Here is a 15,137-nt window from a genome sequence, read left to right as displayed (position 1 = left end):
TAAAATAATGTACTGTTAATGAATGAAGTACAGTACCATCCCTTCAAAGTATGTAGCACTCAGTCAATAGGTATGCTTTAAAATTATTTGCTTGTGTTTCATTGCAAAGTTTACAGCAATGTTATGTAACTATGAAAATCAGTGTTTGTCTTAAATTAATAATGACTGCATATTCTGTCTGTGAGTTGTTTTGATTTGTTTTCCATAAGTAATCAATAAAGTATGTCTTCCCTGACCGCTTATCATCCAGATAGTGCAAATCGGCAAGCCAAAAGAGAGCTCCGGTCTTGAGCCCTCGTGAGTGTTTGAGAGCCATTTGATCTGAATGGGAGTTGTGAATTCTTGATATAATATGGTAGCTTCATGCATGTGCATGTATGAGTGTGTGATCCCGTTTCCATCTGACTGCAAAACATGCTGCTATTTCACAGCCAGAAGGGATTCTTGCTCAGTTCACGTATCAAAAACTTCCAGTTTGCTGTTGATGGTCCAGTTTCTCCTCTTGCTGATAGTGCATATTGTAGTTTGTCATAGTTGCACACATTAAAAGTACCTGTTTAGAGATTGCCAGAGGAGTCGTCTTAGGCTTCATAGTTGATCCACAAACCTGTAGAAATCTAGAAAATAATCCATTAAGTCATTTGCTACCCGTCACATTCCATTTAGCATTTCCCTTGCCGGCCTCAGCTACCCCTTTTCTCTTGCTGGCAGACTGCCTAATTTTTGTTAAACACTTTTTCTTTTTTCAGGCTTCACCCAAGTCATCACATTGACTTATAGACAGCCAGGGACAGAAAGGCTTAGGGAAAATATGTACAGTAGGAAAGTATGTAAAAATGAAAATGTGTAAATACAGTATCACTGACTGAAAGATCTATACAGTACTTAAATTTCTTGGCTATTTTCCCTAGCTATAACTCCTGCAAAGTTGCAAATCTTGGCTACTTCAGTGTTTTGTGTAAGTTATGTTGGATGTGAGCATTCTATACATCTGTTAAATCCTTTCTGAAATAATCTGTGTTTTGTTTTATGAGTTATTGGCTGTTATTCTTTGGATATGTTATGTCCCAACTTGATTCTTTTATGCTCCTAAGATCTGGTGAATGAAAATGAGGTTAATTTTAAAGTTCAAACTGTAAATTGTGGTTCTTAAATTGCTATTTGTAATTGCTTTGTATGTATACACTTGTAAGTGAAGTCCTTGAGCTGCAATAGCAAAGACACTGGTGTTTATTTGAAAACATGGGAGTAAATTAATCAATATAAAGCAAAATACTATCTCTAGTATGAAAAAATACCTCTGTAAACTGTAAAAGTTTCAGATTAAATCTAAAGAGGGCTCTGTGTGATCTTGAATAGAAAAATCTATGTAAATTATTTGTTAGCAGGGTTGTGCCAGAAGAAACCTAGGGGGCGAGGCAAATCGGCGGTTGAAGTTAGTGTCATATCCACATCACAAATGCAGAGAGACTTAAAAGCCACCGGCACTACCATGTGATAGTTCTTTTCTCTGGGAAATAATTTTCTGAGTTTGGCTCTAAAATCTCATTTGGCTATGGAATATAGGGATAATTTTCTTTGTATGTGTTTTCTATAAAAGCTTGTAGCAAAATGCACAACAGTGTATTTAGTTAAAAATGTCTTAGTTAAGAACATATTTTATCTGGGGAATGCATAAAACTATAGTATCAATCACACGGAGTGATAACAAGTAAAAAAAATATATTCCTTATTTGCTTACATCAGTTTACTCAAACTGCTTTTCTACCTGCTCAGGACTAAAATTATGGACAGTTTTTAAAAATGTGCTGAGCTAACGGTAAAATGTAGTGACTTTCCAAGAATGAAGAAGTGTGTTAATTCTCAGAATTATATGGGCTCAGGCCTAATTAGATTTTCAGCTTTTCTGGAAATCTTACGTATGGAAAAAAAGTAATTCTGTATTTTTGGTTTTTGTCTTTATTTTTTCCAGAAAAATAAAATTTTGAGAAATGGACGTATCCACAGTATTGTTGAAATAAATTATTTAAAACAAGTGTATTAAGTATAATATATTCAGTATATTGGAATTGTATACATGTATACCTATAAAACAAATATAAATCATTTATCTTTCAATACTGACAAATACACCTGCTCTTAGAGATGGAAGTATGCTACACTATAAAGTATTTTCTTTGCCTAATGGCTTATCTCTGAAACAGACAGTAACAATGTTAGATTTAGAAAAATCAGCAAAAAATATCAGCAAAATTGATGCTTTGCTTAAAAAGAAATATTACAAATATAAAGGTCATTTCTAAAGAAGGTACTTAGAAAATGAATAGCAATTTCTATGCAAGTTCATTATTAAATACTTAACAAAGCAGAATAAGAACCTTATCAGTCAGTTCATCTGTTAACCAGAGAAGTTTGAGTTGTAGCTTCTGACTGCTATCTGTTTTGAAATAAAGTAGCTTTTGTAAGTGAAGGCTGCAGGGGTAAATATTTAAAATATTTTTTAAAAATCTGAAATACATGCCATTTACTCTTCTGCTCAATAGCATGATATCTGACAGCACATCTGCTCTGCTGTGTGTTGCTGTGGGTGGGGTCTAAATTCAGATTCTTAACACTGGCTCCACTTTTCATATATTGTGTGTTCCCTGTCAGATAGACCTCTAATCATGTTCATCCCACTTTTTAAACACAAAATATTTAACTCGCATAGATGTGAGAAAAGACTGGCATGCACAGAGTAGTCGCCACTGATTTGAGGTGATATGGTCTGACCCCTGGGCAAAGCTCACCAGTGAAATTTTGGTGGCAGGTTTCTGACTCTAGAACAGTTTCGGGTTTCTGATCCCTCGCCAACAAGGGCATGGGGGATATCTGAATGAAGGAGAAAACAGCTGATGGAAAACTGAATGACACCTCTTCAGAGAAACATTCTCAAAGGGAGGGATAAGTAGGGCTGAAATGCATTTGTCATTAATAATTGAAATCAACTGTAGAACGCGCAAACTTTAAGAAAAGCTACTAAAACAGATAGCATTTCTAATTGTGGTATCTGGATCATAATCATTTTCTCAAAAATGTGTGTGTATATATATATAATCTGTTGTTTTTGTTTGTTTTTGTTATAGGGCAGACTATTCCAGAGAGAAGATTTGTAGAGGCAGTAAATCAGCAAGCATATCAATATGAGACAGGTGACTTTCCAACAGAATGGGAAGGTAAATCTTGGAGATTTTGTTTTTATTTCAAGATAACATTGCTGTTAAACATTGAATCTGAATTCAGTGCAATGCCTGACTATATGAAAAGGTTGTCTGTTGTCTTTCATTTTCAGTAATGGAGACTTTGTTTAACAGCCTCGTTATTACGAATTCTTAAAGTAACCTCTTACAAACAGGATAAGTTATGTTTAGGAAATCAGTACTTAATAAAAATGTAAATGAAGCCTGCATCACCATGACTTTCTCCTATTAAATGTGAAAATATTTGTGCCTGAGGAGAATCTGATAGAATAACCAAAATTAAATGTGTTAAACTTCTTAATTATGCCTTCACTGCAGTGTTAATTTGTAGGCCAGTTGAATTACTGGTGGCACAGTGACTGTGTTTGTGGGGTGGCTGGTTTTTTTTTGTTTGTTTTTTGTTTGTTTTTTGATGGTGGTAGTTTCCTGTGCTCTTCGCTGCACCAGGGTGTAGGGAGCTGGAGAACCTGTTAATAATTAACCATTTTTTCTGATACTCTTGCTGAAAACTTTGCCTGGAAAATTGGGGCATAGTAAGAAATACAGGGAAGCTAGTGAAATTCCTGAACAGGACAGACTGTGGTAACTGAGCAGCCCTAGAAGAAAGAGAGAAAGAGAGGAAATGTATGCTGGTCCTGAGGCTGTAGGAGCTTGAGCAAGCATGGGGTTAGGTATGGTTTAAAATCTAGGGCTCTATAGGATAGGCAAGAAAGCCCTGAAATAGTAGACATAGTTATCCCATCATTCATTGTGTGTTTTGGGGAGAATAATATCCAGACATCTTCCAGAAAGTGCTAGGTTTAAAACAAACAAAAGGAGATCTTTTTTAAATGGTGTGTGGTTAAACTGTAGAATTCCTTGGCATTGACTGTTCTGCGCTCTAAAAGTTTGCATGAGTTCAACAAGTGGTTAAACCAATTTGCGGAAGAAAAATCCATCTCCCATACAGACATCACTTTTGATTTAATTTATCCATGAAATGCAAATTGATGGAGACTGCTGTGCACTTTGAGAAAATATTACAGTATACTTGCTTTATCTCCCTCCTCTTTCCTTGGCACCTGCTCTTGGCCCCTGAAGGAGAGGATACTGAGCTGAGATAGAACTTTGGTCCCAGTGTGTCCCTTCCTGGAGCCAGGAGAGAAATGTCAGATGTTCCCATCTTGCATTTTGTCAGTGTACACTCCACCAATTCCCACAAATTTTTTGTGATCAGCCAAGGCTGGAATTAACAGCTAAAAGCTTCTGAGAGCTGTTTCAGCCCAACTAGCAGCATTTGCCATCTGTGGAGAAAATACAGTATCAACAACTTGAGTCTTTTACTGTCACAGCACCCACAGCTGGCTGGCAAGTCTTAATCTAGTTGCTCCTTGTTCTGTATCAGTCCGAGATAGCCATCTTCTGAAAGAGAGCATTAGCTCGGAGGGCTTGTGCCTTCCTGAATGGTCTGGTGCTTGAATGAGACAGCTACCTCATCCAGCTCTCTGAACATTACTTCCTCATCCAAAAGTTCTCCAGCCGCTGCCAGTCATCTTAGGTCTGTGCAACAGGCACGCAATCATTCTGCACCACAAGCACTGAGAAGCACATGTAAAGCCTCAAGTAACTCTGCTCTGCCTGTGAATGAGTTCTCATCTGAGACCTGCTGCTGCCTTTTAAGAGTCAGAAAATGCAATCCAATAATCCCTACCAGAAAATAAGCAACATGTACAGCCAGAATGCGTCTCTGATGCATCTGTGGGCTAAGCACTTTCACAAACTGTTTTAGACTGCTTCTCCCAGCATGCTATACGGACCTATTATTAGGACTGCTTGAATTAGTGGCAGGCACTGATAAGCCTGCACCATGTTTCCAGAAGCGTTAGTGCAAATTGCTGCAGTTGTGACAGTGTGATATGCAGAATTTGGAGAGTGTACAGCCATTTGGAGGGATACTTTTGGCAAGCGCTAGTACAGAGACCCTGGAGTCAAGGGCCAGGTACACTTCCGTATGGATTTGCCTAAGAAGATGCAACTGCCAGACCTGAGATGCCCTTTGACAAGCCAAGGCATTGTATTCAGTTTTCTAATTTAAAGAAGAAAACATGATTGGCCATTCACAGTTTTATTAGCTGCATTTACATTTTTAACACTTACTTGATCATCTTTATAAATGTAATTTTTTTCTTTATGATTCTGTCAGCACTGAAAAGGAAGAATTCATGGAAGAAAGGAAAACTTAAGTAATACAGATAGGTAACAATCTTTGGTTCTACAGAGTTTCTCAAGGAACAAGAAGAGAAAATGCATACATCTTTTTCTGTGCGCTACTTAAAAAGATTTGGTATTTAGTGCATATTTCTGATAAAATTACGGATTTTTACCAAAAAAAAAAAAAAAAAAAAGCCTGACCTGTATTTTTTGTTTAATGATAATTTAAATAAAAAAAGCTTAAAATCATTGTAAAAAAGCCAAAACTGGTGCTTCTGTTGTGGGTGTAGAGGCTGTTTGGAGAATTATTGTGCCTTTGCTGCATATTGGGGTGTGAATTAGGGACGTGAAATGTTCTGAAGTTCTTTACTATTTCTTTTCTGGTTCCTGTAGAATGAGGGTTTGTCTGTTAACAAGAAATGAGAAAGAATAGAAACAGTAGAGTTCAAATAGTACTGTAGAAGCCAGTTAGCTGAGTCAGGAGACACAGTTTAAAAAATGTTTTTAGGCATTCTTTGGTTAGAGGCTCACTGCAATTATGTCCCTGAATTTTTCTCTTTAAGATTGGTGTAGAAGAGGAAATCTGATGTTACCACAAGACCTGTGCTGAACTTTCACTCCATTATCTTCCTTCCAGTCTCTCCTGAAAAATTCCCAATACAGTCTCCTTGTGGATGTATAGTATGTACATGTATGTAGTTCATGCTGTTGTGGACACTGATTATACTAGCAAATAGACTGAGACTTTGCAGAAAGATTTCTAAAACCCTTGCTGTTTTCCATGAATGGTAGAAGATGAATATAAGGTTAGAAGGCTCCATAAATTTCTTACTTCAGTTTTCCCTTTACTCTTGGAAATTTTTTGGATCCTCATTCTTAGTGTTCTAAATCCCGGCTGCTGGATCCGTGCCTTACACGTGCCTTCTCAGCAAATACTGCATGTAGCATTCTACTTTTTTAGCCTTCTCAACATTTTCACTTTAAGAACTGGGCTGAAGTCTCTGCTGCCTTATTTCCTCTCTTCTTTTTCTAGAGATGTGCAGAGAGTTGCTTTCGCCTGTGTTGTCTTTGTTGTGCCAGTGCTCCGCTTGTGGATCTTCCTTAATGACTGCCTGATTTAAAACCACTCATCCAGGCACACTTTCCCTTTCATTTCCCTGCCTCCCCCTGGGGGGGAAGAGGGGCAGGCTAGAGAAAAGCCTCTTGTTACCTAAATGAACTTCCTCTGGAAATATTTAAGGGCATGAGTTGTCTGAGGAGAGCTTGCTCAAAGTCAGGGGAAAGTATCATTTGGGAAGTGGGAGCAGGTGGTAGAGAGATTTGAAATGGGTCTGAGATAGACCTGCCATTGCATACCTAACAGATGCAGCCTGAACAGCTGGTTAACCGAAGGGCTGAGTTTTGGCCAGGGTTTGTCTAGTTACAAACATGAAATAGGCTAACTGAGAGTAAGTAGGAAACTGTAAAACGGATAGATAAACCAATCCTCCAGATTAGAGACCTGGTGTGTGCAAACTGCTTTCCCAGGCTCTGGAGAGGATGTTCATGTATTAGTCCTGAGAGTCTACTGAATATAGGGCTGAGGGCTCAGCCCTGCAGAGTTTTACTGCTTTTTCTTTTCTCCTGAAGATTTTAGCTGAAATGCTTCACAGGATTAAATCTCCTAGGTAATCAGACCTGTGAATTTTTACAACAGTTCTGAATGTCAATCAGGGCTTTTGTAAAACTGAAATGTGCTCAATATTATAAAAATAGACTCATAATCCCTTGTGTTCTCCTTAGTCCAGCATTAGTTATTTGTACATAAAGTCTATTTTCTTTCTTAAAAAAAGATAAAAAAGTATGTTTCCTTTTATACTGTAGTTTCAAATTTAGAAAGTAATCTATGTTCACAATACAAATATTAGATATTTTTGTTTATCTAAAGCCTCTTATATTCTACTACATGGTGGGATTGGATACTGCCCCCGCCCCCGCAATATGGATGCAAATAACAGATAACCTTTCTGTAAGGGTAGTTCTGAGTTTGCTTACTGTATTGCCTGGCAGAATGTGCACTTTACCTCCTCAGCACATGGCAGTAGTGCTCCTGAAAGAAGATCAGTAATTTTACATACATACCTGGAGAGATTCATGAGACTGTGTGCTTCATGCAGCATTTTATTGCCTGTCTGCTCCTAGTCCTTTTTTTTTCTTTTTTTCTTTTTTTTTTTTTTTCTGGTAGCATTTAGTGATTAATGGGAGCCTTAATTTGCATGCTCACTTTTACGCTCATTACAGTGTGTTATGTGCCAGTAGGAGTCTTAAAGTTCAATGAAAATCTCATGCATACTAATGCAAATGCAAATGAGTGCTGATGAAAGAATGCTGGGGTCTCAGGGTATGAAATGTCCAGTTAGCGAGCAAAATTCCTCTTAGACAAAAGTAGCATTATAATGAGCACAGAGTGCAGGAAGTACCATCCAGTAAAATTGGAAGCAGCAGCATAATTAGACAGCCTGAAATGGAGGCAATCTATTCATTTTTCTGAGGGTTTTTGGGGAGAGCCAGGGAAGCATGTTTCGGTTGCAGTCAGTCCATACATGTTACCTCCTCTACTTCACCAGGTTCGAAGCATCTTGGCTGACAATGCGTGAGAGCATTTCACTTTGTTAGTGTAGTGGAAGGGAGTAGTTGTGTGGAAATCTTTTCTAGTTGTAACTGTCACTGGACACTTTTTAATTGAGTGTGTGTGTGTGTATCTGGTGTTCAAACAACATGTAATGAAGCACCTAATTACCTTGTTTCCATCAGTAAATGTTTAATTGATATAAATCTTTTTAGTAATTTAAAACTGTGTTGACTAAAGGTGTAAAGGAGAGTGCAAAGAAAGGGGGGAGGGATAAGACTTTTCCAATGCAAAATTGTATACGTTACTATATATTTTAAAAGAGAATGAACTGAAAAGATTTGTAGTCCTGACATTTATTAAAAGGGAAGGCAGGCAACACATGTAAAACCATACATTCAAATGTTTGTTATAGCTGGAAGGAAAAACAGCATGATTTACTACCTATGTATTTAAATAGGTACAGTGTGATAATGGAATGATCGATGTGAGAAATCTTCTTAAATTGAGGATCATTTTGTCGCTTGTGAATGTTGGTACTAATTGAGGTCTATTAATGAATGAAAATATGTTGGATAATACTCCTCACTTCATGTGTTCTGTTCTCAAAACTTGTTTCCCTGTAATACCCTTCACTGTTCTATTTGTGGCTTGTTGAGCTGAGGCACATAATTAAATGATAAAATCTTTGATTATTTGAGTATTCTGTTCATCAGAAAATCATTACTCAAATAACTGTAAGTCCTATCTGTCAATGAAAAAGAATCTACTGTAATGTTTGTATTTCCAGTAGTTTCTAACTGCAACTTAATTTGTAGGATTTTAATTTTTAATTCTTTTAAGAATGATTAATTGTGATAAGATGAAGTTAAAATGCAGCTATGAAAATACTGTCATTTTAAGAAAATGCTAGAAGTCCTTAGGTGCTGAGAGTCATGGAATTGAAACACGGGTGTTGTAACAAAGGTCTTCATGTGATAGAGAAATGAGGACTGGGAAGGAGGGAGAAGACGATTCTTTGAAAATAATGCGTTAGATTTTGAGGAGTTAAAACTTTCATTTTTCACAAGACACATTAATCTTTCTTCTTCCATCTTTCTCTAGATGCATCTTTTATTGGTTAGTGTCCAGTATACATATTTATTTGTACGTAAGATATTTCTACCTCTTTCCTGCTTTTCCATATGCTATTAGAACTGTTGCTAAATATGGAGAAAGATAATTTCTGAAAGGAGGAAAAGCTTGTGGGCTATGATATTCTCTAATAACAATCATGAGAATTCCTTCTTTAATCTCTTTGCTGGTCCCTGTACAGTGAGTGTTTGCAAGGCTATCAGCGGAGAAGTGCAGGTCTCAGTCATGGCAGTTCAGTTCCTAGTCTTGCCACATTCTGCATTTGGAAAGTGCTATAAAATTAAAATATGTGAAAGGAATAGAGGTGCATTGAAAATGTTTTGCAAATCTAAAAATAAATATGACTTTCTGTTAAATTCTGTAATTATCTTTATGGGCTGTTTTGCTTTTCAGTAATATCAAACTTTCTGCCAAAGTTTGATGTTGACTACTCGGTCATTTCTCTACAGTGGCAAATTTGTGTCTAATTTTTGTTAGACTCAAAAGACCTCTGAGAAGAGCTGGTAGGGAGTGGTGTTTGTAAGCATACACATGTCAATTTTAAGAAAAGATTTTTAGGATTTTATTTAAAAGAAAACATCTTGAAAAAGTATCATCTGATGGACAAGAAACAAAGTCAAGGCCTTGTTTCATATTGTTGCAGACATTTCGCCATTAACCTCAAGTTAATTAACCTTGCAGTCATAGCATCCAAGCTATGGGATGCCATTTTGCCTGCCTTAATCCCCTTCTCCTGTTAATTGGAAGCTATTCCTCCTAAAACGTGTTTCATAACATTGCTGAAGCAGAACGATGCTAGTGTTTCGGCTTCTGTGTAATCACATTTTCAGTAGTGAGGTGAAATTATGACTCTGTGCAACTCTGTGTATGTTCTCTCTCCTCCTTCTCCAATTCCCCTCAAAACACAGCATAAATGGTACTAGAAAATTAAAATCTGGAATAGTTCCTTCTTAAAGCATTTTTGAAATTTTACAGACAACTACAGACCAGACCAGGAATTTGACTGAGTGATAATGAAAATGTCATTTTGGTCTAATCTTCCTGCACAGTAACAAATGTCTTAATTATCCAAACATACAAAAGAACATTTTGCCGTATCTCTGTGCTTGGAGCTGGCTTTCCTTATGTTTTTCCTTCTGTTCATTACTGGCCACTTGCATTCTGCTACTCATTCATTTGAAAAATATGAGCAGAAGAGACAAACGTCTACAAAATATGCAAACAGGCACCTACCAATTCTGTGCATTGAAAAGTCACAAAAAAGTGTTACAGTGGTGGTACTTTTAAAGAATGATTAGTATTGACCTGTTCACAGTCAGGAATTTGTTTGTCTAATAACATCTACAATAGAGTTCGAGCTATCTGTAATAACTCCTTGACTGAATGAGGCAAGATTTGACACAGTGGCATTTCTCTGTCTGTGATGGGATCCCTTTGGATTGCTGCAACCAGTCATTTCCAAAAGAGCAGGCAGTGTTTGAGGATGGCGTGGGCATAAGTGTATTGGTTTTTGGTTCGTAATGGAAGTCCTGCATTAGAGGACAATCAGGGTTGCCACTGCTTCAGGCAGAGTAATTCCTCGGCTGTCCCTTCCAACGTGAATTTACTGCGATGGAGGAGCCTTCCCTTATTCTCTCAATTAGGGCACCTCCCCCTTAATACAGTGAGTCACCTCGTTCAGGTTTTGGCCTGCATCTTGCACCTCTGGAGAGGAAATCTATTCAGCGCTGACATAAATAAGACTAAGTTCTTAGGCTTTAACAGCCTAAAAGCATAGGCAGGAGTCCCTTCTCTCCAGAGAGGTCTCAAGCTTTTCGTGTCTTTCACTACTTGTCCTGTCCTGTTCTCGGGGTGAAACTCAGCCTTGTGCAGCAAGCTCAACAGAAGGCCTTGGCATCACTTGAGCCCTGCTTAAGCCTTATTTTGAGCCTGGGTGGTATGCAGGCTGTGTTCAAGCTCTCATCACAGAGGTGAATTCTTCCTTCTGTGAAGACTGAGAGTATTAACAAGGGAAATAGTATCTTGGAGCTTTATATTTGAGAGTTGTTACTGTGACTTGCCAGGCTGTAGCAAATTTTATATAAACATTTGCTTTCCATTACAATTTACTTATAATTTTGAGTTATAATACTGTTTGTCATCTTTGAAATAATCCATCTGATTTTTATTTCTTTTGCAGCTTGGATAAGAAAAAAAAGAAATGATCCACCCACTATTGAGGTGAGAGATGAAATGCCTTTACATTTTCAATTATTGTAGTTAAACTACAGTAATTCATTTATAATGGACTTTCTTGTTCAATAATTTTTCACTTTTGGGAGGAAAATGCAGTATTTTGTTTGCCTAATTTGTGAAATTATATACAGACTAGATATCTAGTCTTAGAAAAACAGAAAAGATGGAAATCTAAACTCCAGTGTTGCTTAATTGTTTCTTTTATGGAAATCTATATGAAGTTAGATTCTGGAAGATGACCATGGTCATTCAAGGGTTTCTTTAATTAAGTCAATCCTGAAATTACTGCTGTGAATTTTTAAAGCAGGTCCTCTTTACATTGATACATTTTGTTCATGGTGGTTGACATTAAAATGCAATTTTTCAAATCCAGTTGCCAGCATATTCATCAGTACAGCAAAACAAATTGGATTAACATTTTACAATGCTAATGAGATGGGGGAGTTGTAGCCATGACTTTTTCCATACGTGGTTTCTAATGGAATAAAGCAGTGGAAGTCTTTCATGCTGATGACATTGTAAAGCCTGGAATGAGTTTGACTGTTGGTCTGCGTATGTGCGTACGTACACACTCACACGTATGTACACACTCCTACCTTACCCTGGATTTGTATTACAAGTCACTGAAAGCCAGCTAAGAATGACTGAGTAGATAAAGTACAGAAGATTCAATCTGACACCCACAAGGGCAGATATTTGACTTGCATCGGTAGGAATAACTGCATCGAATTCAGTGAAGCTATGTTGGCAAGCTCTAGCCAAGGATTTGGTCACTTAAATCTTCTGAAATATACTGGTTGTGAAAAGTTGTCCGGCCTGCCTGTGTGTTAAGATGACCCATTCAGGAAACCTGTCAGCTTATGTTCACAAGCCATAACTCATAGAAATGGACTCCCATACAACTTACAGCTTTTCATCTGTTTCTGTCTGCCCCTCTTTCCCACTGAGGTTATAGAGATTATAAGGGCTATAATATACCTTAGAATGCAAGAAAATCAAGTTAAATTTATTCTACAAGGTTTTCAGTACCTAAAAATTAACATATTTTTCTTTATATTAACCTTCAAAGAAGTATTAAGCATGTTTGTTTTCCTCATCCTAGTTATTTGGGCAGAACTGATTCTTCTGGTGTTTTATCTCAGCTTGGACTGATCTCATTTTAAGTATCTCTGGCCCATCCTAATTGTATGTATATAACTTTTATTGTTGTACCGTACTACTTGCGATACTTGGAGGTAAGGGATGTTGCCTCTCTTTTGCCATATTATTTCCCTGAGCCAGACGGCCATGATAATTTTGTGCTAAGTAGAATCTGCCTCAGAGAACTTGGGCAGCCAGGGTTTTTGAATTGATGCAATTAGACTTCTTCCAGCACTGGAGGTGTCAGTTGCCTTTCAAAAGGAGGAGCAAGGGGTTTCCACAGGTGAGGAAATTCTAGAGCAATAGTGTTCTAAATATTTAACCTTCCAGAAAAAGCGATTTATGGAGAATAAAAAAATATTGGGAGTAGTGGTGCATTCAGAGTTATAGGACTGCTTATACCTTCAGCTTCCTGAGGTAATGGATCCAAAAAAATTATTTAGCAGCTAGATACTTTACCTGCAGGGCTGTGCATTGACCTTATCAGAGCAGAAGTGATATACTAAACTGTGATAACTACTAAAAAGTAGTTATCTTTTCTTTCAAGTAATTACTAAAGTTGTTCCTTTTCCCATATAAGAAAAACTAGTTAAAATCTACGTATGTAAAAATTTTGCTAATATTTTGACAATAACACAAACATCTTAAATATGTAATGGTGTAGTTACAGTTATCTTATTCTGTATTACTATGGGGTGATATGCATGATCTACCTTTTCTTCCAGTTTAAAACCCTTGTACCACAATAGACTCTGTTTTTACAGATGTATTTATACTAGTGAAGTACAGGTAGAATACTGTTTGTTCCCCATATATTGTACTGATTGTGTTTTAGCTACTGGCTGATATTCTGTATTATATTCCCTTTTTGACAGTAATGCTGATACAGTAAACTGCTGCTTGACAGCTATGGAACCAGGGAGTATTTGTGACCATATTTCATGTTGAAACCCTGTAAAAGAAATCTCCATGTTCTTTCCCATATTTCTCATCAGACTAAACAATTTCTGAAAAAGGATGTAAAGCCCACAAATTTTGTATTTTGCACCTTAATGACATTGTACTGTCAATACTGCATTGTAACACCACAAAACAACATTACAGTTCCTAAAGCATAAATTTCTGGAGCTCTGCCTATATTCTTCTCTCTGTGGTCTGCTGTATCACTTTTTTTGACTTTTTTGCTTTTTTTTTCCCCCTTCTCCTCCATCCTTTGCCTGTCATGTCTTTTTGTTTTTCCTTTCTTTCTTTTTAATATCAAATCTGGCATATGTTAAACTTCATTAAAATTTCTGTTTCCCCCATTCTGCTTTACTTGCCTACCATGCCCCTTTAGTATATCATGTTTATATTTTATATTTGTCAAACTTTCTTTTTATTCAGCTTCAGCTGTTGGATAATAACGGTTGCCAAACTGCTTGGACTCTCAGCTGAATGAACTCTATGATCAAACTTTCAATTGAAAATCTTGCAAATATATTATGGCTTCACAGAGCAGCTGGACACATCTTACTGGTAGCATCAATGACCGCAGTTTGGGAACCAGTGACTTAGTGAGTAGTGTAGGCCAACAAAATATCATATCAGAATCACCATGACATATCACTCACTCAAGTAAGAACAAGTATGATTTGTCCTCATGTACACTGGTCACTGCAGTTAGGTCATCACACCAGCCAAGTCTTTTGGCAGTGATCTTGAGACTTGATAATATTTTGTAATCAGGCCTTTTTTTCTTCTAAAAATAGCTAACTGATACCGTCTTTCATTATAAAGTTTTAACTTTCTTATAAAGGACATTGGTTAACATCTCTATTATCTTTAGATTCTAGTTTTTCTTATGGTAGAGTAATGCTGGGCTGATTTCACAAGGAAACTTGTTCGGCTTTGTGTTTCACATACTAACAGTTCCTTTCCTTTCCCCCCTCTCTTTTTCTCCATTTTTGGAGGATGGGCACTTAGAGCAATACTTTTGTGCATTGGGCTAGTCATAAACCAAAAATGTTGCTCATTATGGGTTACTTCTAATCTGACCAGTAATGTAAGGAATGTTAGTGGTTGGATGGAGGTCTTGGGTTTTAAAAGCCAGCCTCTGGGATACTGAAACAGTTGGTTGCCTTTTGATTTTATTACAGCTTGAAATATGCCAAGTCTCGTTCTCAACTCAGTTATGATGAGGGTGATAACTTTGCAAATGAATGCAGATCAAGTTGTTTCTTATCTTGTACTTGAATATGTTCAGTTCCTATGGTAATAAGAGCCCATTTTGATAGAGAATTTTGGATCACATCCTCACCTGGTGTAAGTGTGCACGTGCGCATGTACATATATATACACATACTGTTCAATAGCAGGTAAGAATCTGAGCTTATATATATATCTCTTTGCATTGCCATATTATTCTATCATCTGTCCCTTTACACATACTGTGTATGGTAATATATGTTGGGCCAAGGATAATTTGTCATTTCATTTATTTCTGTGTAGCTGTAAACTATATTTTAATCAATTTAAAAACTGATGATTAATTAAATACAACAGAATTTTACATTTTTTTTATAACGTATATAGAAAACTAGGTGTACATAGCA

General features: G+C 36.9%; 1 protein-coding gene across 2 annotated transcripts in view; it reads left to right on the top strand.

The window, feature by feature from the left end:
• LOC135324688 (NADH dehydrogenase [ubiquinone] 1 alpha subcomplex assembly factor 2-like) overlaps window positions 1-15,137 on the top strand; it is a 59,569-nt gene that overhangs the window by 34,531 nt on the left and 9,901 nt on the right. The window contains exons 2-3 of one of the 2 annotated variants that reach the window (XM_064501447.1): window positions 3,126-3,215; window positions 11,351-11,391. In XM_064501447.1, the coding sequence (XP_064357517.1) occupies window positions 3,126-3,215; window positions 11,351-11,391 (131 nt within the window). The remainder of the gene's footprint in view (window positions 1-3,125; window positions 3,216-11,350; window positions 11,392-15,137) is intronic. The other variant, XM_064501448.1, reaches the window with a different exon arrangement.

The sequence above is a fragment of the Dromaius novaehollandiae genome, chromosome Z, assembly GCF_036370855.1.
Source record: "Dromaius novaehollandiae isolate bDroNov1 chromosome Z, bDroNov1.hap1, whole genome shotgun sequence".
In the NCBI taxonomy this organism is placed as follows: domain Eukaryota; kingdom Metazoa; phylum Chordata; class Aves; order Casuariiformes; family Dromaiidae; genus Dromaius; species Dromaius novaehollandiae.
The sequence above is the reverse complement of the archived record's forward strand: the minus strand, read 5'-3'. Positions and strand labels throughout refer to the sequence as shown.